We start from the raw sequence: 27767 nt of genomic DNA, 5'->3' as shown, positions 1-27767 counted from the left end.
TTGTCTCGAACTTGCCTTTGCTTCCTTCTACTTTTCTTTATTTTTCTTTTTTCCTATAGGGGTTAATAAACCAGCTATAAACCTCAGTTTCTCTGCAGGCAAGGACATTGGATTCAAATAGCAATTTTCCCTGATAAATAATTAGTCATTGTAAAGCTTTTATGTGGGTGTACAAACATTTCTAATAGCAGTAGTTCTTTCAGGTCTTGCTCAGCTGGAATGGAATGAGGGTTTTTGTTGGGTGACCATGGATGTCACTTCCCTATATTCCTCAGTCCCTCACGAACTTGCTCTAGCAGCATTGAAATTCCATTTCATTACATATTCCTCCTTTGATGTTTCTTTAAAGTCCTTTTTGTTGATGGTCATTGAGTCCCTTCTCACACACAACTATTTTATATTTGATTCAGGGTTTTATCTCCAGAGATGTGGATCTTCCATGGGAGCCAAGTTCTCCTCCTCCCTGGCCAAGCTCTACATGGGGTGGTGGGAGGAGCTCAGTATCTTTAGATGATAACCCTTTTTCCTCCCATATCAAATGGCAAGGGAGGTATATTAACGATCTCCTTTTGGTGAGGAAAGTTCCCCCCGGCCATCATATTTTCTTTTTGGATTACGTAAACAGAAACAATCTCAATTTGCACTTCACGATCAATTCTCACACAACTACAATTATTTAGACCTTACTCTGGTCGGTGAACCTGCTGCCTGAGCTGTCTCTACCTGTACTTTCTGTAAACTTACATCAGACAATTCTACCCTTCTAGCAAGTTCATGTCATCCTAGATTTGGTCAAGGAGAGACTTAGATAGAGGGGATACATCAACAAACAGTTAACATTGGGCTGTTTAAAAGGTACCAGGAGACCACGGAATGAGCTTTTGGAGAGACATAGATGATAGCGGAACAAAACGAGGCAGTGACTTTTGTCACAGAATATAAAAAATCACGGATTTAGTGAAGAAATATCTTCTAGTTTTTGTATTCAGATCCCAAGATCAAAACGGTCCTTGATAAGGGGTGCCGCTTCTCTGCCAGAAGGGCCCGTACCTTGGGATCCATTTTGTCCCCAAGTCTCTTCCGCTCCCCTACTACAGTACGTACCCCCACTTGGCTCACTACCGTGGGCTCCTATCCCTGTGGTATTTCTACATGCCACTATTGTACTCGTCATAAACGAGGTCCTTCTATTTTATTTTTCCAGCAAATAGAACTTTTCACATAAAACAGTACATCAACTGTGATACTAAATATACTATTTATGTCATCCCATGTTCAATCTACCACTTACTATATGTGGGATGTACTACCCGTAATTTAAGAGCCAAAATTGGGCAACATATTTGTGGTGAAAACACGAACCCCCGAAGGCCTTAACACCCGTTGGGACTTGAGTCTCATGTATGATTATTGGTCTGCTATTTATTTATTTATTGCATAACTTTTGTATTATGATCTACTTCTTGCCAGGTAGTAACCTTTTAACACCTTTTACTTTCTATATACTATCTCATCTGTAAAAGGTGTTTTTTATGCATTGTCATGTGGCTTCTATATGTTTGTAGATGCTACTCAAATCTGTTTTATGTGATATGCATAAGGTTTCTTTTAAAGAGAGGAGGCTGTTGGGGTTTTGGGTGGAGTTTTTTCTATGCCCATATACATATAGCTTACCTCTCAGCAGGTTCATTTTAACTATGACTAAGGGCAGATTCTGAGCCCGACACGCGTCAGTTGATCCTGTGGATGTGTTGTCCTTTCTGTGTGGGGCTTCAATAAAAGAATACCGGTTTCATTCATCTCACTGGGGCTTGTCAATCCTCTTGTATATACCGCTTGGCCTGGCTGACCAGATCCTGGCACCATTGAGTATGTCTAATGGGGTTTTTTTGAGCGTTTTGAACTCTTTTCTGATAGTAGGGTACTGATTAAAAAAAAGTCCAAGGGCACGGGCGTAACTAGAAATCACTGGGCCCCCCTGCGAATATTTGGATGGGGCCCCCCCCCATAGGTGCCAAATAATCGTAATGGGGCAGCGTTTCACTGTAAATTAATTGTAAAGAGGGCAGCATTTTACCAGACAATCGTAATGTGGGCCAGAAAATCGTAATGTGGGCAGAGTTCACCAGAAAATCGTAATGTGGGCCTTTAGAAAATCATAATGTGGGCAGAGTTCACCAGAAAATCGTAATGTGGGCAGAGTTCACCAGAAAATCGTAATGTAGGCACCAGTCACCAGAAAATTGTAACGTGAGCAGCAGTCACCAGAAAATTGTAACGTGGACAGCATTCACCAGACAAACATAATGTGGGCAGCGTTCACCAGAATATCATAATGTGGGACAGAAAATAGTAATGTGGGCAGAGTTCACCAGAAAATCGTAATGTGGGCAGCGTTCACCAGAAAATTGTAACATGGACAGCATTCACCAGAAAATCGTAATGTGGGCCAGAAAATCGTAATGTGGGCAGCGTTCACCAGAAAATCGTAACGTGGACAGCATTCACCAGACAATCGTAACGCGGGCAGTGTTCACCAGAAAATCGTAATGTGGGCCACAAAATCGTAATGTGGGCAGAGTTCACCAGAAAATCGCAATGTGGGCAGCAGTCACCAGAAAATCGCCATGTGGGCAGCAGTCACCAGAAAATCGCAATGTGGGCATCAGTCACCAGAAAATCCTAATGTGGGCAGCAGTCACCAGAATATCGTAATGTGGGCAGCAGTCACCAGAAAATCCTAATGTGGGCAGCAGTCAGTCACCAGAATATCATAATGTGGGCAGCACACACCAGAAAATCCTAATGTGGGCAGCAGTCACCAGAAAATCCTTATGTGGGCAGCAGTCACCAGAAAATCGCAATGTGGGCAGCAGACACCTGAAAATCGTAATGTGGGCAGCAGACACCTGAAAATCGTAATGTGGGCAGCAGGCACCTGAAAATCGTAATGTGGGCAGCAGGCACCTGAAAATCGTAATGTGGGCAGCAGACACCAGAAAATCATAATATGGGCAGCAGACACCTGAAAATCGTAATGTGGGCAGCAGACACCAGAAAATCGCAATGTGGGCAGCAGTGACCAGAAAATCGCAATGAGGGTAGCAGTGACCAGAAAATCGTAATGTGGGCAGCAGACACCTGAAAATCGTAATGTGGGCAGCAGACACCAGAAAATCGCAATGTGGGCAGCAGACACCAGAAAATCGCAATGTGGGCAGCAGACACCAGAAAATCGCAATGTGGGCAGCAGTGACCAGAAAATCGTAATGTGGGCGGCAGACACCAGAAAATCCTAATGTGGGCAGCAGGCACCAGAAAATCGCAATGTGGGCAGCAGTGACCAGAAAATCGTAATGTGGGCAGCAGACACCTGAAAATCGTAATGTGGGCAGCAGACACCAGAAAATCGCAATGTGGGCAGCAGACACCAGAAAATCATAATGTGTGCAGCAGACACCTGAAAATCACAATGTAGGCAGCAGACACTAGAAAAAAAAATGCACCTGTGAAAAAAAAACAATTCACTTACCTGACAGAAGTCTTCTCCTCTCCCGGCATCTGGCTCGCAGCTCCCCGAGTCCTCCTGCAGCACATCTCCCGCGCTGACAGGCAGAGTGCAGGGCTACGGCAAGATGGCTGCCGAAGCCCTGTACTAGAGACACAAATAGTCTCCAGTGCAGGGCTTCTTCGGCGGCCATCTTACCGTAGCCCTGCTCTGCCTGCCGGAGACTATGCAGGCTGCTGGAGCAGGGCTGTGGGGAATGAACTGGCGCAGCGTCTATTAGACGCTGCAGCCAGTTGAGCACCTTGCTGGGGGGTCCAGAGCAGCGCTCCCCCCACGCACAGTGAGCGGGCCCCAGAGCAGCCCCGGGCCCCCCTGCGGCTGAGGGGGTCGCATCCCCGGTAGGTACGCCGGTGTCCAAGGGGTCCAATCCAATTCAGTTAATTTAACTATGAAGTTTTCTCTTAAGGGCCCGTTTCCACTAGAGCGAATCTGCATGCATTTCCTGCATGCAGATTCGCATTGACAATACAAGTGGATGGGACTGTTTCCACTTGTCAGGATTTCTGAGCATTTTTCTGTGCAGAAAAAAATCTGCATGGCAGAGCCCTCATTCGCATACAATGTATTTAATAGGAAATTTGCATGCATTTTTGAATTTTACCGCGAATTCGCGGGCGTTATTGCATAAAATCAATGTAAAAGCACACAGGCAGAGACATGGTTAAATTTGCATACTCATTAACATATGCGAAAACACCCACTAATAGTTTGAATCCGCGTGCGAATTCGTTTTTGCGTTTTCCGCGACTAATTCGCACTGCACAAGTGGAAACGGGCCCTGAGAGATCATTTTTCATCTTCTGTTTAAAATAATTGTTCAGCATTCTGCAATTGAAAAAGTACCAAAAAGTAGATAAAAATGAACTGTCAAAAGGATCCTGAGTAATTTCTTGCTTCCTGGTGGATTAAAATGCATTTTATTTATAAGATTTGAAAATATTACCTAGGAGAAAAGGTGAATTTGATCAGGTCCAATATTCTATTATTATGTCATTTAACTCAGTAAAAAGTATACTGAAGAAAGCCCCGGAAAAGCATATTTAAATCATGATTGCACATTTTGATGAAAAATTTTGATTATGTGAAATCCGAGCTCAACACAATTGGGACAGAATTGTTTTCAGTGCAACTTAAGTTCAGGAAAAAACAGGAAACCTTGTTTATTTTGCCATATTAATGCTCTCATTTATTGCTGTGGATCATACTGAAAGTTTCATGGTATATTCGCCTTTCCTTACGGCATTTAGAGTGCACAGTTTAATGTGTTAGTCCACCGGAAACTAACTGGGCTGACATTTGCATTTTACTCTCCAATTTCAATATAAAAAGTGAAATTACATTTTTTTATAATAACTGTATTAGGGATACACAGAACTCTTGCTTTTTGAGCTATTAAAAACCCAAGAAGCTTTACTGCCACCTCCTGGGCATTATATATGTTACAGCACATATGAAAATCTTTACTTAGCCATAGCCACCTGAATATTATTATTCCCCTACTTACATACACATTTACCTAGCAGAACACTGTAATTGTTCTTGCCTTATTATTCATATCTTATTATTACTGTATTATTATTATTAATATTATTATTATCAATTTTATTTGGGGGACATAGACAGTCTATGCATGAAGTAGAGAAATAGGAAACTTTTGCTGGTTGCACCTCCATACACTTTCCAGGGTGTTATGCAAACTAATGTGCATTACGTAATTTGCATAATTCACATTAACACACTATGCATACATTGCTTATGTATGGGACCTCAAGCGAATAGCGGAACACGTGTTATACAACAGTGTTGAATAACCTGAATTACTCAAGCTATGGAACATGTTACCCCCTAGTTTGTGTAACGCTAGGGTCGGATTTACCTTAAGGCACTGCAGGCACGTAACTACAGGCGCCTGATGATGGAAAGGTGGCTCACTCCCCTCCCCTAATGCCTCCCTCTCTCCTCCCCTATGCAGAGTCCTGAGCAGATCATAAATGAGAGGTTACTCTCATTTACTCTGTGATGTAAATCCGGGCCTGCGTAACACCCATGTGCTGTAATGTCCATGTGCTGTCTGCACACAAAATATTACCACTGTTTAGTAATAGAACCAATTATTTCTAATCTAATAAAACATGTTCCATTTGAAATGAACAATGTGCCATATAATATGTGCTGCTATCATGTCCCCCATGTAACAAGTGCAGCTACGTCTCCCTCACATAACAAGAGTTGATGTCATACACCCCATATAACAAGTGCAGATATCACATCTCCCATATAGCAAGAGCAGTTATCATGACCATCACACAGCAAGGGCAAATAACATGTCCTCCACATACATTTACATGATGTAACGATTGTGGAATTCTCTAAGTGATCAGCGCACAAGACGTGCGCTGACACTGCGGAAATCCTCCACAAGCGTATAATTTGAGGGAACCCAGCAAAAGGTGCAATGCACCTGTAGAGGGAAATTCCTGTCGGCAGGTGGAGCTGTGGAGTGCAGAGGAACAGATCCTCTGCCCTGCCACAGACGCCAGACAGGAATTGTACGAAGGGAAGAAACGCAGGGCAAGATAGCCCTGAAGGAGAGAGAGCAAAGCGACAGAGGGTATGTGTGTGCACCAATCTAGTCGCCAACCCGCGACAGTGCATACACAACAGCAGATATGAAGAAGGAACGCAATCGCAAGAGAGGCGATTGCCAGAGGTGACACAAGGCTACAGCAAGGCAGAGCACGAGAGTAGCAAAGGCACAGCAAATAATACAATGAGAAGATAAGGAAAATAACAAACGCTAACTAAACGCGAACGCGGCACTCATTCGCAACAGCGAACGCGTTTTCTGCGTGGTCTCCGCGTGTTAAACACAACAGAGACAAGCACGCCTAACTAACCACCGACAGACAAACATGAAACAGAGGACGCGAGCGCTTGCTTAACGGTTACCTCACCGAGCCTCCAGCAAGCATTCGTAGCAGACAAGACAGATCAGATGAGATAGCTGGTAGCAACCGCTGCTCCAGCTATACTCCAAGAACAAAGATCAGAACGACTTCCTGTCGACCACTGCTGGGACAGGACAATCGCAACAGACAAACAAAACAGATATGCAATCCTAACTGCACTAGGGAACCTGCCTAGTGCAGTCCCAGGAATTACTCTAGGCTAATCTTCAAACAATGAGCAAGGCTGACACTCCAGGAGTGTTTCACAGGACAAACCGTTATGACCAGCCCAGGTCTGTGATATCACATGGTATTTATAGTACAAACCTCCAGAGGATGTGGCTAGGAAATTTGCATGACCAACGTATGCAAATTTCCCAGCAGCAGCAAGCTGCAAAACTGACAAAAGGTCTCTCTTCCAGAGACCTGCAGAATGCAGACCTGAACAGTGGTCAAAAAGCTGCCTGCCTGCGCAGGCAGCTGAGCGGTTCATCACACATGACAAGTGCATGTAATATGTTCCTTATGTATAATACAGCCAAGTTGTACCCCACAACCAAACCCATCACCCTTATGATCAGTGTCCAGGGCCAGATTTGTACTTTCCAGCACCCTAGGCCAGCTGTCACCAATCCCCCCCCCAATTTGTCCAACTCTAACTAGTGATCACTGGGTTAAATGGGCTCCCCTCTGTTTTGCTGCTTTGCCCCCCCCCCCCCCCATTCAACAAAGAAGCAGTGCATGCTCTGGCCACTCCATGTAATTTTGCACTCCTGCCTGGATGCACAGCAGCCAATTGTGTTCTGGGCATGCATAATTCAGAAATGACGCTCATATATGAGCAGCACTTCTCAAGTACGCATACCCATAACACTCCCAGCCTGTGCACATGCATACAGGAGTGCGTAATAACAAGAAGCCCGAGTAGACAGAGTATGCACTGTTTCTTTATACTCTGAGCGACTAACTGCAGTCAGAGCCACTAATAGGTGACAGGGCAGCGCAAAGGAGAAAAGCCCATCCAAACCAGAGAAGTAAGTAGAAGGATCCCAAACTATACACGCTGGCATAGATGTAGTGTAATGCTAAGTACACACGATGCAATTCTGACAGATTTACTGTCAGAATGATTATTTCCAACATGTCTGATCTGATTTCCGATCAATTTTTCAATCGATTTTCTGTTCATTTCTATGGAAAAAATAATTCAGAAAATCTATCGGATAGCAGATCGGACATGTTGGAAATAGTCGATCTGACAGAAAATCTCTCCGAAAATTGCATCATGTGTACATAGCATAAGCTCAGGTGTACTTTACACAGTGACAATTTAGCACTTAGGGCAAGTTAAGACAGATCTTAATCAGTCAGCAGGAAGTTTTTAAGTTTTGTAATAGAATGATATTTATTTGCTAACCAAAAGAAAACAGTGAGCCTTTGGCTAATGAGCCATCTTCAGACTTTGTTCCTGTATACAAGATGTTAGGAACACAGCTATATATACAGTCAGCAGGAGATGTATACATTGTTTTGTAAATATAAATAAATGTAATACAGTTGTCATTCTGTTTCAAAACATCTTGCTTTCACTGCTGGCTAACACAGTACAATGCTTCGCTGCTTCTAAAACTGTAGCACAGAGAATGTTGCTGTCATTCCCTAGGAAAGAAAAACAAAGCATAAATTTAACAGGTCTCAGGTCTTTAACAGCTCTGACCAAGTAATAAACATCAGTCAGGGGGAGAGGAGAGCTGATAATTCCTGCCAGTGAATGCGTGCATAAAGAAACTAATCTGAACTCAAAAGTTCTACTACTTGAGCACATATATTTTTCTTCTCACAGCAGCTTGTATGTCCCCACTCATTATATTAAGGACAAGATCCTCAGATGACAACAGATGCTGTCATCACACACACTCTGCAGTGAGAGAGATGCAGGGATCTCTGGAATTCAGGCAGAATAGAGCAAAGCAGAAGTGATTTACTTTGACATGTGACCTCTTATCTCTCCAAGTCCTGCCTGCTGCTGAATTTTATCGCCCTAGGCCATGACCTTTGTGGCCTTCCCAGAAATCCAGCCCTGTCAGTGTCAGAATAACAGCAACCCCTCAATGTACCTGTTAAAATACTTACCTGTTCAAATATATTGTTTTTTAACACAATGTGGCAAAGTCTGGTACATACAAAACACAGTGAGGTGGATTTATCAAGACCAGCACATGGTAAAGTGGAGATAACTGAAGCAAAATGAGCTGTACATCATGGATTCTGATTGGTTGCTGATGCTCTAGTTTACCCTGCACTGTCTTTGATAAGTTTTAATATACTCTTTTAGTACTTCAAAAATAAATAAAGCCTTGTGAGGACAAAGATTTCTTATTAATATCTGCAGTGCAAGTTTGTACATACTCCACAGTTTTTTCTTCCATTTTGCCTCAGAATGTGTAAAATTTAATTTGACCAATTCCAGATGATATCTACAGTGTCTTGCAAAAGTATTCACTCTCCAGTTTATATTTTTCATGTTTTGTTGCCTCACAAACTGGAATTAAAATGGATTGTTCGAGAGTTTGTAACAATCCTTTGAAGATGTATTACTTGGTTTATTATGAAGCAAATAACAAATAAGACAGAATAACTAAAAATTTCAGAGTGCATAAATAGTCACTCCCCCCCCCCCCCTTCCCTTTGTGGAGCCACCTTTTGCAGCAATTACAGCTGCAAGTTATTTTGGCTAAGCCACCTTGAACTTGCCACATCTTGCCAGTCAGATTTTTGCCCACTCCTCATGGCAAAACTGCTCCAGCATTTTCATGTTGGGTGGATTTTGTTTTTGAACAGCAATCTTCAAGTCTGACCACTGATTCTCTATTGAATTGAGGTCTAGACTCTGACACTCTGACTATGCCATTCCAACACATATAAATGCATTCCATTAAAGGAAATCAGGCACGAAAATGTTACAAAAAAGTGTATAATATGACTAACAATAAAAAGTTTTGCAGATCAGTCTAAATAAAATGTTTAACCACTTAGCAGCAAGCCACAGCATTAAAATGTCCTGCTGGAGCCTCTTAACAGCTCCAGGATGTTTTACTGTGTCGCTTGCCCCCACTGTTGTTGTGCACGCGTGCACGCTCGCCACTCGGGACACAGAGATCCGTGCTAGGTGAAGGCAGGGCCGGTTCTAGATTTTTTTTGCCGCCTGACGCAAACTTGTGAGATGATGCTGCCACCCCCCCAGTATAATAACCCCCCAAAATTAGGTAGCCTGAAGGGGGTAGCAGGCAGGAAGGGGGGCAGAAGGCACAGTGTCGGAGAGGGGGACTTGGGCCCCCCAATCTATGCTCCCCCTCAAGCTATTAAGCACAGCAGCATATATGATCAGGCAGCAGGCGGGGATGACTCACCTCTTCCGCGTTCCAGTGTGCATTCCACTTCCTGCAATGCCGTCCGCTTACAGTACAGTGGGCAGCATTGCAGGAAGTGACAAGAGTGGAACGCACGCTGGAACGCGGAAGAGGTGAGTCATCCCTGCCCGCTGCCTGATCATATACGCTACTGCGCTTATAGCTGGAGGGGGAGCGCAGATCGGGAGACCCAGGTGCTTCTCCGCCACTGAGCCCAATACCTTCCTGCCCGCTACCCCCTCCAGTTCGCCCCCCTTCCCCCCGAATTTGCCGCCTGAGGAACCCGCCTCCCCACGCCTTATGGGCGGCCCGGCCCTGGGTGAAAGTGAACATACGTTTCTCTGACCAATCGCAGTGCCTGGAATGAATAGACATGACCCCAATCAGGGGCCATGTCCTTTCATAATAAAAGGAAATAGTAAAAGCATGTGTGAAAGTGTGTGTTAAAAAAAAGGGAACACTTCCTGTTAAAGCGGAATGAAACCCAGCATTTCTTCTTTGCTCTAATAGATTATTTACAGCATATTATATAGAACCAGCATTTTTTTTTACTAGAACAGAATTTAAAGGGGTACACACAGGACTTGAAAGTTCAGTGCAGAGAAATGTGAACGCATCCGAAGTTGTAGATAATTTTATCTTGTGTTTAATTGTATCAAGTGAGGAATGTAAATAAACACTTCTCCTACACTGCCGGGTCCCCTGAACAAAGTCAGACAATTTAGAAAGCATTTCTGCTTGTTAGAACATGAATAAAGCAGTTATAAATAAAATGTAAAGTCAGCTTTCAGAGAAAAAAGTGTACTTTGGGAACGTATAATTTCTAAATGAATATTAATACTTATGCACAAAAACAAATATGATAACTGTATGGCATTTAAAAAGTAGAAAAACATGTTTTTATTGAATATTATGTCAGGGTTTTATACCTCTTTAAAGAGAAACTCCAACCAAGAATTGAACTTTATCCCAATCAGTAGCTGATACCCCCTTTTACATGAGAAAGAGAATGCTTTTCACAAACAGACCATCAGGGGGCGCTGTGTGACTAATTTTGTGCTGAAACCCCTCCCACAAGAGGCTCTGAATACCGCGGTACTCTGGGCAAACTGCCACAATGTAACAATGTTCACAGACAGGAAATGGCTGTTTAAAGCTGTCTGTAACAGCCAGAGCAGCTAGAAACAGCTGCATAACTTGCCCACAGTAACAATGTCACCATGTAATACATGTCAGAATGTGAATCTGGGAGAGGAAAGATTTTACAATGAGCAAACACTGACTAAATCATTTATACATAATTATTGTAAAAATGAAGCACTTTTTTTTTTTTTTATTATTTTCACTGGAGTTCCTCTTTAAATCAGGATAGTGTTTGCAGCACCATCTAGTGGTAACAAGTAAAATTACATACATACCATACATTGTAATTAAAAATTAATATAATTAATTCTTTACACTTCCAAACACAGGTGGACTTCGTTTCATTAATTATGTGTTTTGAAAGTAATTAGTTGCACCAGGACTTTTGAGGGTCTTCATGGCAAAAGGGATCAATACATATGGACATGTCTTCAGTTTATTATTTTTTTAAATACATTTTTATTTTACTATTTGTTTGCATTTCACTTTATTATTTTGTGCAGATCCATGATATCAAATATGATTAAGAAACATTAAAATTACAGGTTGGTGAATACTTATGCAAGGCACTGTACTATTGTAATGAACAGCCACATTACTGATGTTGTTGGTATCAGGCAGGTTCTCTTCACCAGGTGATGTGGAATTCTTTCACACCTTCTTCAGATAATAGTAAATATTAAAATACAGTGATACTCCTTTTCCTTGTGTTTCACAAATTTCAGTTTGCTGCTGACTGAGACTTGGTCAGCATGGAAACATTGAAATTTGTGCCAGTTCTGACATACAGTTGAGAATAAAGTGGGGGAAGGGGAAGGAGGGTGGACCTGTAACTATGGCAACATGGGAAAATGTGAAATACTGGCAGAAGTAAATAATAGAAAGCTATGAGTCAGACGCACAGCAGCACAATCATTTCATTAGTTGTGCTGATGTCAGAAAACAGAAAACGTGTAGGGCATCCAGGCTGGGGGAACGTCAGCAAAACCCCAGAGAAAGAGGACTGGCCTAGAGTTAGCTCTCCTGATTAGTAGTTGTGAATAGGTATGCTTCAATAGCACTAATGAGAGATACAATTCACTGCACACTATGTGGCATCTAGGGAATTTGTACTGTTTTATCAAGATAAAGTGATCCCAACGCCAATGTATAATTTATTTCAAAACCTGAACTTTCTAACTTACAGTGTGTTCTACATCATTGAATATATAATTATGACCTACTGAGTACTGACATACAAGCAAAGCCACTGGCAGCTCTCAGGACTGTGGCCTGAAGCATTAAAAGCCACCAGCTGTCCCGAATTGCTAGGACAAGCCCATGCTTTGAAGGTTTCTCCCTTTTTGAAAGTTTTGGCCCTGCGATTTCTATGGCTGTCAGCACAGCTTTTCTCTGTGTTATATTCATTCATTACCATTTGGAGCCTATGCAGATTTATATGTATAAAATGGCACAATCTATAAGGAAACTGCACATTAGTAGTGCTCAGCAGAGCTCGAATATTCGAGTAGCTCGAATATTCAAGCTCTTTTTCAGCTATCCGAGCTCGGTATTCGAGCTCCGAATAGCTGTAGCTATTCGAATGGGCTATCCGAGTACACTCGAATAGCCCATTCACTATTCGAGCTATTCGAGCAAACGGCGCTATTCGAGCTCGGTACCGAGCTCGAATAGCGTCATAGCCCAGATTGATGTCCTTAGAGCCAATCAGAGGGCTCCCAGGCCCTCTGACGGCAGCCAATCACAGAGGGGGACCCTGGCCAGCCCCTACCCTATAAATAGCGGCCGCCATGTTCCGTTTCTCCATGCTTGCCTGAGACTTGTACAGAGAGAGAGTTGCTCCTTTGTGCTTTGGCTTAGCAAGTGCTCTATTGTGATCATTTACCTAGCGTTTTTGCTCACCTACACCTGCCATATACACCTATATTGTTGTTAGTTAGATAGACATTGTATTTTAGTTAGTAGCTTGTGTGTTACATTAGAGACAGGCAGCTGCTGCAAGCTTACAGGTTTAGGCCTCAGGGGGGCCTTGCCTCTGTGGGCAGCTGTCCTCTGTTTATTTCTCTCATCTATACCAGTATTTCTGCTGTCCTTTACTAATAGTATTGTAGTTATACTGTACTAGGAGTAGGACACTCACTGACTGTCACTGTTTATAGGCTACTAGCTAGCTCCTGCGTGTGTGCACTCACTCACTGTCTGTGTGTACACACACTCTATTTCCTTCTGATTACTGATAGATTATTGTTAGTTAGTTGTACTTACTGTTACTACTTACTCTTACTGTACTAGGAGTCTAGGACACTCAGTCAGACAGTCACTGTGTTCATAGGCTACTAGCTCCTGCGTGCGGTCACTCACTGTCTGAGTGTACACACACCACCCACACTCCATTTCCTTCTGATCGCTGATTGATTATTGTAATTAGTTAGTTCTACTTACTGTTACTACTTACTCTTACTGTACTAGGAGTCTAGGACACTCAGTCACTGTGTTCATAGGCTACTAGCTCCTGCGTGCGGTCACTCACTGTCTGAGTGTACACACACCACCCACACTCCATTTCCTTCTGATCGCTGATTGATTATTGTAATTAGTTAGTTCTACTTACTGTTACTACTTACTCTTACTGTACTAGGAGTCTAGGACACTCAGTCACTGTGTTCATAGGCTACTAGCTCCTGCGTGCGGTCACTCACTGTCTGAGTGTACACACACCACCCACACTCCATTTCCTTCTGATCGCTGATTGATTATTGTAATTAGTTAGTTCTACTTACTGTTACTACTTACTCTTACTGTACTAGGAGTCTAGGACACTCAGTCACTGTGTGTTCATAGGCTACTAGCTCCTGCGTGCGGTCACTCACTGTCTGAGTGTACACACACCACCCACACTCCATTTCCTTCTGATCGCTGATTGATTATTGTAATTAGTTAGTTCTACTTACTGTTACTACTTACTCTTACTGTACTAGGAGTCTAGGACACTCAGTCACTGTGTGTTCATAGGCTACTAGCTCCTGCGTGCGGTCACTCACTGTCTGAGTGTACACACACCACCCACACTCCATTTCCTTCTGATCGCTGATTGATTATTGTAATTAGTTAGTTCTACTTACTGTTACTACTTACTCTTACTGTACTAGGAGTCTAGGACACTCAGTCACTGTGTGTTCATAGGCTACTAGCTCCTGCGTGCGGTCACTCACTGTCTGAGTGTACACACACCACCCACACTCCATTTCCTTCTGATCGCTGATTGATTATTGTAATTAGTTAGTTCTACTTACTGTTACTACTTACTCTTACTGTACTAGGAGTCTAGGACACTCAGTCACTGTGATCATAGGCTACTAGCTCCTGCGTGCGTGCACTCACTGTCTGAGTGTACACACACCCACACTCCATTTCCTTCTGATCGCTGATTGATTATCGTAATTAGTTAGTTGTACTTACTGTTACTACTTACTCTTACTGTACTAGGAGTCTAGGACACTCAGTCACTGTGTTCATAGGCTACTAGCTCCTGCGTGCGGTCACTCACTGTCTGAGTGTACACACACCACCCACACTCCATTTCCTTCTGATCGCTGATTGATTATTGTAATTAGTTAGTTCTACTTACTGTTACTACTTACTCTTACTGTACTAGGAGTCTAGGACACTCAGTCACTGTGTTCATAGGCTACTAGCTCCTGCGTGCGGTCACTCACTGTCTGAGTGTACACACACCACCCACACTCCATTTCCTTCTGATCGCTGATTGATTATTGTAATTAGTTAGTTCTACTTACTGTTACTACTTACTCTTACTGTACTAGGAGTCTAGGACACTCAGTCACTGTGTTCATAGGCTACTAGCTCCTGCGTGCGGTCACTCACTGTCTGAGTGTACACACACCCACACTCCATTTCCTTCTGATCGCTGATTGATTATCGTAATTAGTTAGTTGTACTTACTGTTACTACTTACTCTTACTGTACTAGGAGTCTAGGACACTCAGTCACTGTGTTCATAGGCTACTAGCTCCTGCGTGCGGTCACTCACTGTCTGAGTGTACACACACCACCCACACTCCATTTCCTTCTGATCGCTGATTGATTATTGTAATTAGTTAGTTCTACTTACTGTTACTACTTACTCTTACTGTACTAGGAGTCTAGGACACTCAGTCACTGTGTTCATAGGCTACTAGCTCCTGCGTGCGGTCACTCACTGTCTGAGTGTACACACACCACCCACACTCCATTTCCTTCTGATCGCTGATTGATTATTGTAATTAGTTAGTTCTACTTACTGTTACTACTTACTCTTACTGTACTAGGAGTCTAGGACACTCAGTCACTGTGTTCATAGGCTACTAGCTCCTGCGTGCGTGCACTCACTGTCTGAGTGTACACACACCCACACTCCATTTCCTTCTGATCGCTGATTGATTATTGTAATTAGTTAGTTCTACTTACTGTTACTACTTACTCTTACTGTACTAGGAGTCTAGGACACTCAGTCACTGTGTTCATAGGCTACTAGCTCCTGCGTGCGGTCACTCACTGTCTGAGTGTACACACACTAAATTTACTTGTGATTACTACTGATTATTGTAACTGCTAGTTGTACTTCCTGACTGTTACTACTTACTTACTGTACTAGGGGACACTCACTCAGTCACCTCACCAACCAACCCACTCCATTAAAGTACCCCACTTTTCACCCGCCCTTTTACAAAACTTTTGTCTATACGCCCAAAACATTTAAGATGTCTGGAAGTGGCAGCCAGCGCGGTTTGGGCAAGGGGAAGGGCAGCAAGGGAATCAGGAGGAGAGGGAGCAGCATTGTGGCAAGCCGCGGCCGCGGGCGCGCCACCATGCACAGTTCCGCAGCAGCAGCAGCAGCGTCAGTGGCTAACATTCCTCCCATAGCCACTGGCCGTGGACGCCTTGGGCGCCGCCCAGCAGGAGCATCTGCAACTCACGCTGCAGAGACACAGCAGCAGCAGCGTGTAGCACCTGCTCCCATTTTCCTCCAGCCGGGTCGGAAACGTCCCATTGAGGAAAAGGATGCAGACACTGTGGTGCAACTCATGACGGAGGATGAGCAGCCCGCCATCAGCTCTGCATCCGAGGCCTCCACCCTCACCACCACCACCACCCCTGTTCGCAGCAGCCGCCCAGCAGGGTCTGGGGAGGAGGCCAGTTCACCGTCACTCGCCGACCTGTCATTCAGCAGTCTTTTGACCCCAGGCATCATGAGTAAATTGTCTGCTGTTGTTGGCGATCTTGAGGAGGAGATGCTGATGGGCACTTTGGGGGATGAGGGATTGGACAGCAAGACTGTGGCGACAGTCAAGCAGCCCATCCATGCATCAGGAGAGGAGTTTGGGGGGTCCTCATCCCAGCAGGACATGTTTCAGGAGGGGGAGGATGATGATGACCCGGTGACAGACAGAGACTGGGTGCCACCACCTCCAGGGGATGTCGTCCTCAGCAGCTCTGAGGAGGAGGAGGAGGATGCTCTTGTGGGCCTTGCAAGGAGGCGCATCATTGCAAGCATTGGCAGCAGCAGTAGGCAGGTCCCACAGCCTGCTGGTGTCTCAGGCTCAGCAGCAGCAGCATCTGCCAGTACCACCACCAGCCGCACCCAAGCCCCCCAAGCCCCCCCCCCCAACCACCACAGGGAGACAGGCAGCAGCGCTTCCATGCCGTAGGGGGATGTTTAAGTCACCAATCTGGCGATATTTCACCATGCCCACTGTGTACAGCAAGTACGCCACTTGCAACCACTGTCAGCGGAAGTTGAGCAGAGGTGCAGACCCCTTAAAGTTCTGCACCAGCTCGCTCATCAACCACCTTGCGGCTAAACATTTCCACCAGCATGAGGAGTTCCAGAGGCTGAAGGCATCTGGTGCTGGCAGTGGCACCACACCCATCACTGCACAGCCTTCAGCAGCAGCAGCAGCAACAGCAGCCACCCGCCCTCCTGCTCCTCCAGCAGCACCAGCAGGAGTGCGGAAACGCACTGCTCCTCCCCCCTCTGCAACTCCTGCCGCCGACACTGAGGCCTGTTCTGGCAGCCAGTCCTCAGTGGCCTCCTCTGCTGTGTCTGCTGATTCCCGTGTCAGCAAAAGGCCACGCCAGAGCCTTTTGAGCGAGTCCTTCCAGGGGGTGGTTAGGGCTCTGCCTCCCAGCAGCCGTCGCGTGCGGCAGCTGAACGGCTTGCTGGCACGGGCCATGTGCTCCCAACTCCTGCCGTACACGCTCGTGCAGGAGGGGAGCGACATTCGTGCGCTGCTTGCTTGCGCAGCCCCAGACTGGCAGCTCCCCAGCAGACACTTCTTTGCCCGCAAGGCCATTCCTGCACTGCACCGCTTTGTGATGGCCAATGTGGAGCGAGGGCTGGAGCACGCGGTTGGTGAAAGGGTCCACGTCACCATGGACTCCTGGAGCAGCCGCTTCGGGACAGGCCGCTACCTGTCCTTCACTGTCCACTGGGTCAGCTTGGTGGAAGGGGGTGAGGATGGGAGAGCAGCAGCGGGCACAGCAGCAGCAGCAACACAGTGGGTGGTGCCACCCCGCAGGCTCAGGGGAACTGCAGCAGGTTCCTCCGATCCTCTGCCATCCTTCGGCACACCTGGCCAAACCCCCCGCCTCAGCAGCAGCGTGAAGGCCCGCCACTGCCAAGCGCTGCTGCACTTGGTCAGCCTTGGGAAGACCAAGCTGACGGCAACCCATGTGTTGGCCAAACTCCAGGAGCAGGAGAGGATTTGGCTGACACCCAGAGGCCTCAGAGTCGGAGAGGTGGTGGCCGACAATGGGGCCAATCTGGTTGCCGCAATAGACAGGGGAAACCTGACCCACATCCCCTGTCTTGCCCACGTGCTGAACCTGGTGGTGCAGAAGTTCCTGCGCACCTACCAGGGGATGGGCGAACTGCTGGAAACGGCAAGGAATGTTGTGCGTCACTTCCGGCGCTCGGCTGCAGCCTGTGCGAGCCTGGAAGACGTGCAAAAGGAGCTGGATCTGCCATGCCATCGGCTGATCCTTGACGTTCCGACTCGCTGGAACTCCACCCTGGCGATGTTGGAGCGTCTGGTTGAACAGAGGCGCGCTGTCAAACAGTACCTTGCCCTGGCCACTGTTTCCGCAGCTCAGAGAAGGGACAAGACCAGCAACTTCCCGTCCATCGTCCCCGATGATGACTGGAGGCACATGCAGCAGGTGTGCTTAGTGCTGGCTCCCTTCCTGCAGGCCAAAAACATGGTGAGCAGGGACCATGCTATGGTCTGCGAGTGGGTGCCCCTGGTTTCTCTGCTGAACAGGGCCCTCGATGCTTTGCTGGAACAGGGAGCGGCAGCCTTGGACCAGCAGGAGCGGCAACCAGCTGCGCAGTCCACCTCTGAGGGGGAGGAGGAGGAGGACTTGGTGGAGGTCCCTGACCTGGCTGCTGATGAGGGGGATCAGCACAGCGCAGCTGAGTTGGTGCGGGGGTGGAGAGAGGATGAGGCGGCAGAGGAGGAGGATGAGGACAGCACTGACGTCGATGTGCCAGCAGACGTGGCCCGCCTCTTCCCAATGGCAGCGCACATGCTGACGTGCCTGCGCAGGGACCCCAGGGTGATCCAGATGAAGCAGAGGGAGGACATCTGGATCAGCATGATGTTGGACCCACGCCTCAAGGGGAAGTTGAGCCAGTTCCTGCCGCCTGCAGGAGGAGACCCAGCGCAACAAATAAGGAGCTTGCAGCAGGCCCTTGTTGAGCGCTTGGAGGAAGCCTTCCCCCAGCCTTCCACCCCCACTGTCCAGCAGCCAGCACAGAGGCAGCAGCAGGTGCCTGCATCCAGCAGCAGCAAGCGCCCCACAGACCTGCTGTCTCTCAGCCACGAGCTCTACAGGACTGTAGAGGCTCCGGCAGCAGTGACTAGAGAGGAGATGCATGCAGCAGCATCCTCCTCCGGTCACAGCCAGCGCCTGACCCGCATGGTGGCTGACTACATGGGGTCGTACAGCGGGCTTGACAGCGATGCCCCTGTTGATCCCATGGAGTATTGGGTCAAGCGCATGGAGATCTGGAGCGAGCTGGCGCAGTACGCCCTGGGAGTGCTGTCCTGCCCCCCTTCCAGCGTGCTGTCCGAGCGCTGCTTCAGTGCAGCTGGTGGCGTGGTCACCGAGAAACGCTCACGTCTGTCTCACAAGTCTGTGGACAGACTGACGTTTCTCAAGATGAACCAGGCGTGGGTGGAAGGCGAGTTCCTGGCCCCTGTTGTCGGCGAGAGGGGGACATGAACTGGCTGCCGGAACCATCGTTAACCTCCTGAGCGGTCTGGACGAGCTCAGCTCGTCCATCACCGCCGGAGGCTGCCGCTCAGGCCCTGCTGGGCCGATTTTTATCAAATAAAGTGCAGCACACGCAGCCGGCACTTTGCCAGCCGCGTGTGCTGCCTGATCGCCGCCGCTCTGCGGCGATTCGCCGCGAGCAGCGGCGAAAGAGGGCCCCCCTAGCCACCTGAGCCCTGTGCAGCCGGAACAAAAAGTTCCGGCCAGCGCTAAGGGCTGGATCGGAGGCGGCTGACGTCAGGACGTCGGCTGACGTCGATGACGTCACTCCGCTCGTCGCTATGGCGACGATATAAGCAAAACAAGGAAGGCCGCTCATTGCGGCCTTCCTTGTTTATTCTGGGCGCCGGAGGCGATCGGAAGATCGCCTCCGGAGCGCCCTCTAGTGGGCTTTCATGCAGCCAACTTTCAGTTGGCTGCATGAAATAGTTTTTTTTTTATTTAAAAAAAACCCTCCCGCAGCCACCCTGGCGATTTAATCAGAACGCCAGGGTGGTTAATGTGCCTTACCACCCTTTACCACCTCCTGGCTCCTGCTCACTAAGCCAGCCTGGTTCACTTTGACTATTACGTCGCCTGCAGCCACACATTTTACACCTACAGTGGGCTGCTGTGTACTGCCCTTCTGCTGTCTGTCTGTGTTTCCCACTGCCAGGGTACACAGATGATTTACCTTCTGCTGCCACTCTGCCACCAGCTATTACGTCAAACAATAGCTGCTCGCCTACTCCTCCATTCCTCCTCCTGCTGCTGCTGTCTGTCTGTGTTTCCCACTGCCAGGGTACACAGATGATTTACCTTCTGCTGCCACTCTGCCACCAGCTATTACGTCAAACAATAGCTATATTGGTTGCAAAACCAAAAACCAAAAAACCATAAAAAAAAAAAAAAAGGTTTAATTTTTCTGAGGTGCCCGGGTTGAAAACTGTGTTGTCCAAGTTGTGTATTGGACACAATGTGGGCTGCACGACCGCTGTCTGGGACCTCCTGTTGTGTTTATTTACAGCCCTGGTATCACCGCTAGGTACCAGGGCTATTATGTCACGCTGCCTACCTGCTGCCACACTCACACTGCTCCTCCACACCTCCTCCTGCTGCTGCTGCTGCTGTCTGTCTGTGTTTCCCACTGCCAGGGTACACAGATGATTTACCTTCTGCTGCCACTCTGCCACCAGCTATTACGTCAAACAATAGCTGCTCGCCTACTCCTCCATTCCTCCTCCTGCTGCTGCTGTCTGTCTGTGTTTCCCACTGCCAGGGTACACAGATGATTTACCTTCTGCTGCCACTCTGCCACCAGCTATTACGTCAAACAATAGCTATATTGGTTGCAAAACCAAAAACCAAAAAACCATAAAAAAAAAAAAAAAGGTTTAATTTTTCTGAGGTGCCCGGGTTGAAAACTGTGTTGTCCCAGTTGTGTATTGGACACAATGTGGGCTGCACGACCGCTGTCTGGGACCTCCTGTTGTGTTTATTTACAGCCCTGGTATCACCGCTAGGTACCAGGGCTATTATGTCACGCTGCCTACCTGCTGCCACACTCACACTGCTCCTCCACACCTCCTCCTGCTGCTGCTGCTGCTGTCTGTCTGTGTTTCCCACTGCCAGGGTACACAGATGATTTACCTTCTGCTGCCACTCTGCCACCAGCTATTACGTCAAACAATAGCTGCTCGCCTACTCCTCCATTCCTCCTCCTGCTGCTGCTGTCTGTCTGTGTTTCCCACTGCCAGGGTACACAGATGATTTACCTTCTGCTGCCACTCTGCCACCAGCTATTACATCAAACAATAGCTATATTGGTTGCAAAACCAAAAACCAAAAAACCATAAAAAAAAAAAAAAAAAAGGTTTAATTTTTCTGAGGTGCCCGGGTTGAAAACTGTGTTGTCCCAGTTGTGTATTGGACACAATGTGGGCTGCACGACCGCTGTCTGGGACCTCCTGTTGTGTTTATTTACAGCCCTGGTATCACCGCTAGGTACCAGGGCTATTATGTCACGCTGCCTACCTGCTGCCACACTCACACTGCTCCTCCATACCTCCTCCTGCTGCTGCTGCTGCTGTCTGTCTGTGTTTCCCACTGCCAGGGTACACAGATGATTTACCTTCTGCTGCCACTCTGCCACCAGCTATTACGTCAAACAATAGCTGCTCGCCTACTCCTCCATTCCTCCTCCTGCTGCTGCTGTCTGTCTGTGTTTCCCACTGCCAGGGTACACAGATGATTTACCTTCTGCTGCCACTCTGCCACCAGCTATTACGTCAAACAATAGCTATATTGGTTGCAAAACCAAAACCAAACAAACCATTAAAAAAACAAAAAAAGGTTTAATTTTTCTGAGGTGCCCGGGTTGAAAACTGTGTTTTCCCAGTTGTGTATTGGACACAATGTGGGCTGCACGACCGCTGTCTGGGACCTCCTGTTGTGTTTATTTACAGCCCTGGTATCACCGCTAGGTACCAGGGCTATTATGTCACGGCGAGCTGCCTGCCTCATTGACTGCCTGCTGCCACACACTCATCCTCCTCCTCCTGCTGCTGAATTTACCTCCTGCTGTCTTTGTGTTTCCACTGCCAGGGAGCACATACAATGGCGCTTCCAACATGCGTGCGCCCACCAGCTATTTGTTACGCTCAAAAATAGCTGCATTTCTTTAAAAAAAAATTGAAAAGAGAAATACGTGAAGAAGAATAAGACTATATTGAAAAGGAAGGAGGAGAAGAAGAAGAAGAAGAAGAAGAAGAAGAAGAAGAAGAAGAAGAAGAAGAAGAAGAAGAAGAAGAAGAAGAAGAAGAAGAAGAAGAAGAAGAAGAAGAAGAAGAATATACAGTAACACTACTGAACAAAATTAAGGACACAACTTCTCTTTCCACATTTTTTTTAAAGGAACATCCCCACATAATCACTTGCTGTTGTTACTTGGAAAAAAAGAGGTTTCTTGCATCATTCACCCTCAAAACAAGTGTTGGAAGCTATTTAAGGCCAATTCGAATAGTCAGCTCGAATAGTCAGCTCGAATACCGACTCGAATAGTGAGCTCGAAGTCCGAGGTCGAATCGAATAGTAAAAATTATTCGACTCGAATATTCGAATGACCTCGAATAATTTACTATTCGAATTCGACCAAACTCGAATTTTAAAAAGGGGTATTTGAGCACCACTGCTGCACATTCATAACAGGAGATTGCCATAACTGGAGACCAGTGCTGCACAAGTTTCTTTTTGTAATATAGTCCCATTAAACATGATTATGGGTGTGAGGTTTACGATGCCCACACTATTTTTTATGCACTGCAAGACAGTTGCTCTTATTTGTTTTATCCTCTTTACTGTGGAATTCTTGGAGTTGACTCCCAATATCAATTCTATAAAGAGCCTACTGGGATGTTTATTTAACCACTTAAGGAGGACCACAGGCTCCCCCCCCCCCCCCCCCCCCCCCCACAGTGGCCAGGCTATTTTTTACAATTCAGTGCTCTGCAGCTTTATCAGCTTGCAGCAGAGCCATACAGCTGCACACCCTTTTCTGCCCACCAACAAAGCTTTCTGTTGGTGGGCTCTGATCGCTGCTGACATGTTGATTTTTTTTTTATTAATTTATTTGTTTGTTTTAATAAAAATTTGTATTTTTTTTTACTTATACCTCCCCCAACAGCCAATCAGGCCGATCCTCTCTCATAGGCATCAGCTGTAGCTCGCTGCGATGTACAATGTAAATAGACAAATAGACGATCACCGTAGATCGCAACCCAGGGAAAAGCTTGCGCTGAAATGACCTGCTTCGAAGTTGTAGATTCAAACATCATAGCTTTATTTTAAATTAAATCTGCCATGACAGAAATATAAATGGCTGCCATTGCTGATGTCCCTCTGAAAATGCTGGTTGCTTGGTTGTAACCCCTGTTTTGTGATTATAATAATGAAAATAGACACAGCTGACCTGCAAATTTGTTCCAGGATGAAGTGTGTATTGTACACAGAGGATAATGCTTTTTTTTCCAGAAGTTTTTCATAAAAAAAAAAAAAGGCCAGGAAAGTAGGCAACATGTCATTAAAGCGGAATATAACCCTGCATTTCAACTTTGCTCTAAAACATTATTTACAGCATATTATATGCAACCGGCCTTTTTTTTTTTACTAGACCAGCATTGGAAGGGTTAAACACAGAGGTTTAACGTTCCATGGAGAGATATGCAGAAGTTCAGATAGATACATTTAACTAAATAGAATGTAACAAGTGATAAATGTTACACACTCTTTGGCTGTCCTCCAGCTCCTTCTCAGTCAGAGAGAGTGAGTCACATGCCACACTTAGATACATTTATGTAAACAAAATGTATCTATGTAAGCTTCGGATGCGTCTGCAGTTCTTTCCAGGAACTTTAAAGCTCTGTGTAACCCTTCCAATGCTGGCCTAGTAAAAAAAAAATGCTGGTTGCATATAATATACTGTAATGTTTTAGAGCAAAGTTGAAATGCAGGGTTATATTCAGCTTTAATGATAGGTAAAAGTAAACCTAAATGTACACAGAGGGTGACAAACCCCAGGGATAGGTATAGAAGATATTTATGGTAGGTTGACCACATTCCTTTCATCTTGGAAAACTCCTAGATTATTAAAGCTTATGATATTCCCTCATTCACCAACTGTATTTCGATGCCTGTAAGCACATCTTGCTTATCTTCTTTTATTTTGTTCAGCGTTTTAATTAACTCACAACCTGTTTGCTTTTTCTATTTGTAGCTGTTTTATTAACGGTGTGCTGCATGAGACGGAAGAAGAAGGCTTCAAACCCTGAGAATAATTTAAGTTACTGGAATAATGCAATAACCATGGACTACTTCAACAAGCATGCTGTGGAGCTACCACGTGAGATCCAGTCTCTGGAGACATCAGAGGTAATACACACAAACACACACTCTGTCTCTGTCTTATATTCCATGTTAAATCATGGTTAATATTTGGGTCACTGATGCTAGAATACTGTCATATGCAGAGCACACATTTGGAGCATATCTAAACTCTAATGTCTATACTCTCTGGAAGATGGATAGAGGAACCCACAGCGACGCAAGCCAATGAACAAAGCATTCCTCGATCTATCTTCCTACCTCAGGAACTTGCAATGGCATGTGATGGGCATGAACGAGAGTTCAAACGATTGCAGCACTTTGTGCAGGAGTCGTTGAGGATCTTAAAGATCCAGTCCGCTGTGACAGTCGTAATCACCGCGCATCATAGAACATTCATTTATTCGTGCACACGTACCCACATTGCGAAATCACAGGACTGATCACTCATCATGCAAAAAAATCGCAGCTCACTGGAAAATCACCTGAAAAGTTGCGCTGTATATAAGTGCCCTAAGAGGGATTGGTCTATCTATAGTTTATTCTTCTAGTTTCTTTCTTATTTCTTGAAACATCTCATTTCTTATTGTTCACAGCTATTATGTATTTATGTATGCAAAAGCTGCATTGTTTTACAAATGAAGTGTACCTTTGACTTTTTTTTTTTAAAAACAAAGTTTTTTATTTTCACCCCAGCAGAGCCAGGAAACAGAGAGTAAACAATCTTTTGTACATCCTGAACAGATAGGTCAAATATCAGATATGCATTGCAGGTGGCATTATTCATAGTAAACAGTTATCCGTTCAGGAAAAGGCATAACATGGTAAGTATCTTTGTTCCCTTATAAACCTGGCCCCAATCCCAGACCCCCCCTCTACCTCCCCCCACTCCCCCCTTCCATCTGTCATCTCTGAGGTTAACCTTATTGTAGTACTGTTGGGGAAACCTCAAGGTCACCCAGAGTACCATGCAGTTTCTCTGTGAGGTACCATTTGGTATAGACAAAGTGTTCCATTAGCTTGCGAAGTTCGTCACCAGAGTGAGATGCCAAGATGTAGAGTTTCCATTTTTTGAAGAAGCTATTTGTCCTTTTATCTTTATGGAAGATAGCCTCTAGTTTGTCTTGATGAAAAAGGTGATTAAGTTCTTCTTTTACGTCCCACACCGTAGGTGTGCTGGGGTAAATCCACTTGTTAAAGATCACCTTGCGCGAGGCTATGATTATTAGATGGGCTAATTTGCTTGGAACAGAAATGGCATGTATAGTTGGTCCAGGGTCTCCAGAATTGGCATCAACATAATTGAACAGAACAATAGTGGCGTCAGTTCTAGCTTCAGTTTACACAAAGTCATAATGTAAGTATGTACCTCGTGCCAGAACTTTCCAATTGCTGGGCATAACCACAGACAGTGGAAAAGGTCTGCATTTTGTACAAAGCACTTGGGACACCTCGGAGAGTAATACGAGGGAGGAGATCGGTACGTAATATTAAAGGCATATTTTGCCCTACGAATTAGTTTAAGTTGGGATTCCCTCCAAACCTCTCCCAAGATCATTTTGTGATACACCTTATATCCCTCTAGGATTTTTTCCTCCAATTTTTCTGATGCAATATCTTTATTCCACTTAGAGAGATTTTGTAGTGCTTTTGATGATATATTAAGCTCTCGCAATCTGACATGGATCTCAGATAGTGATAATTGAGATATGAGGGGATAAGAATTTGTCAAATGAGTCTAGGGTAGCTACATTTGAGATATTACTAACTTTGCTCGAGATGTAGGATTTTATTTGGCCATAAAATAGAAAATGGTTCTTTGGTATACCGTATTTATTTCTGATTTCCTGAAAAGACATAAGCCTCCCCCCTCGCAGGTCGCAGAGGTGTCCCAAACATTCCACCCCCCTCTCCTGCCATGCCAGAAATCCTCCATGAGCTAAACTTGCTGGGAAGCCCGGGTGTCCCCATAGGGGCATGTACTTAGAGATGGTTTGAGGGGTCAAAAATAGCTTCCTCGGAGCCCTCCATGCCATGACAGTATCTTTAATCACCCTGCTATTTTGAGTTTTGGAGGCATGAATTTCTGGGGTGTATGTAGCAATCCTATCAGTGACCAGGGCTCGGTAAAAGATGCTTCCAGTGAATAGTTGGAATATATGCTTGATTTATGTAGCCAATCTCTCACGTGACGGGTAAGGCAGGCCAAATTATAGCGGTGAATATCTGGAAATGCTAGTCCCCCCCACTCTTTGGGCAGAGATAATTTAGATAGTGCAATCCTAGTTGTTTTGCTCCTCCATAGAAATCTATTAAACCCTCTATTTAGTTCCTGTATATCGGAATGTTTCATAAGGAGAGGAATGGTCTGTAAGGGGTATAGTAGTCTCCCAAAAGATACTGATTTGATTAATGCCGCTCTCCCCATTAAATTTATTGGTAGGTTTTCCCAGCTTATCAATTGCCGCTTCAAATCGGCTATTAAAGGAGTGTAATTTAGTGAATATAAGAGATTGGGGTCTTTATGAATTTTTATACCAAGGTAGGTAATCATGGGGCAGACTTTCACCGGGTGGTGCCTCAGACTTGTTTTGGGAGCTAATGGGGATAGATACATGAGTTCGCACTTGGAGATATTTAGCTTAAATCCACTAGAGGCGCCTACCTTGCTTATTAACATTAGAGTTTTTTCTAACTGAGATTCAGGATCTCTAAGAAACAGCAGAATATCGTCAGCAAACATGGCCTGTGATATCACCGAGTCCCCTATTTCCATACCTGGAATTTCCTGTTCGAGTAGCCTGGTTAGAGGTTCCAAGGCGAGATTAAAGAGTAGGGGGATAGGGGGCAGCCTTGCCTTGTCCCTTTTCTAATATTATGGTATCTGACAAGAAGCCTGGTGTATATATACGGGCACATGGATTTGTGTGCATCGCTTTAATTAAGTTTCTAATGTCCCCCTGAACATTCATTTTGTCCAGGACCACGTCCAGCCATCCCCAATTTACATTACCAAAGGCCTTTTCGGCGTCAATCATTAAAAGTGCATAGTTTTTGCATGTCTTGGGGAATGCCCGGACATGATCCTGGACCAGGAGAACCTTGCGTATATTTGCTATTGCTGATCGACGGCGGACAAAGCCCACCTGGTTAGGACCAACCAATTTAGGGAGTAATTCAGCTAAACGGTCTGCCATTATTTTGGAGAGTATTTTTAAATCCTGATTAATCAGTGATATGGGTCGATAGGATGATGGATTTTGAGGGTCCTTTCCAGGTTTGGGGATCAATTTTATGTAGGCCATGTTTGCCGACGAGGGATAACAGCCCTCCTGTAGTATCTTATTATAAAGGGTGGTCAAATAGGGCACTATTTCTTGTTTCAATAATTTGTAGAATTCCGAGCTAAGCCCGTCAGGGCCCGGGGCTTTTCTATTTGCAAGCTGTTTAATGGTGCCACTGACCTCTACAGGTGTAATTTAGGAATTGAGTTCATGTAGGTCAGTT

The 27767-nt window shown here is 45.6% G+C and overlaps 1 protein-coding gene across 3 annotated transcripts in view; it reads left to right on the top strand.

Moving 5' to 3' along the window:
* TMEM108 (transmembrane protein 108) overlaps window positions 1-27767 on the top strand; it is a 282268-nt gene that overhangs the window by 237842 nt on the left and 16659 nt on the right. For all 3 annotated transcript variants that reach the window (XM_068234491.1, XM_068234490.1, XM_068234492.1), the window contains one exon: window positions 24154-24308. In XM_068234491.1, coding sequence (XP_068090592.1) covers window positions 24154-24308 — 155 coding nt within the window. The remainder of the gene's footprint in view (window positions 1-24153; window positions 24309-27767) is intronic.

The sequence above is a fragment of the Hyperolius riggenbachi genome, chromosome 5 (assembly GCF_040937935.1).
Source record: "Hyperolius riggenbachi isolate aHypRig1 chromosome 5, aHypRig1.pri, whole genome shotgun sequence".
Taxonomy (NCBI): domain Eukaryota; kingdom Metazoa; phylum Chordata; class Amphibia; order Anura; family Hyperoliidae; genus Hyperolius; species Hyperolius riggenbachi.
This window is presented reverse-complemented; position numbering and strand designations above follow the sequence as displayed.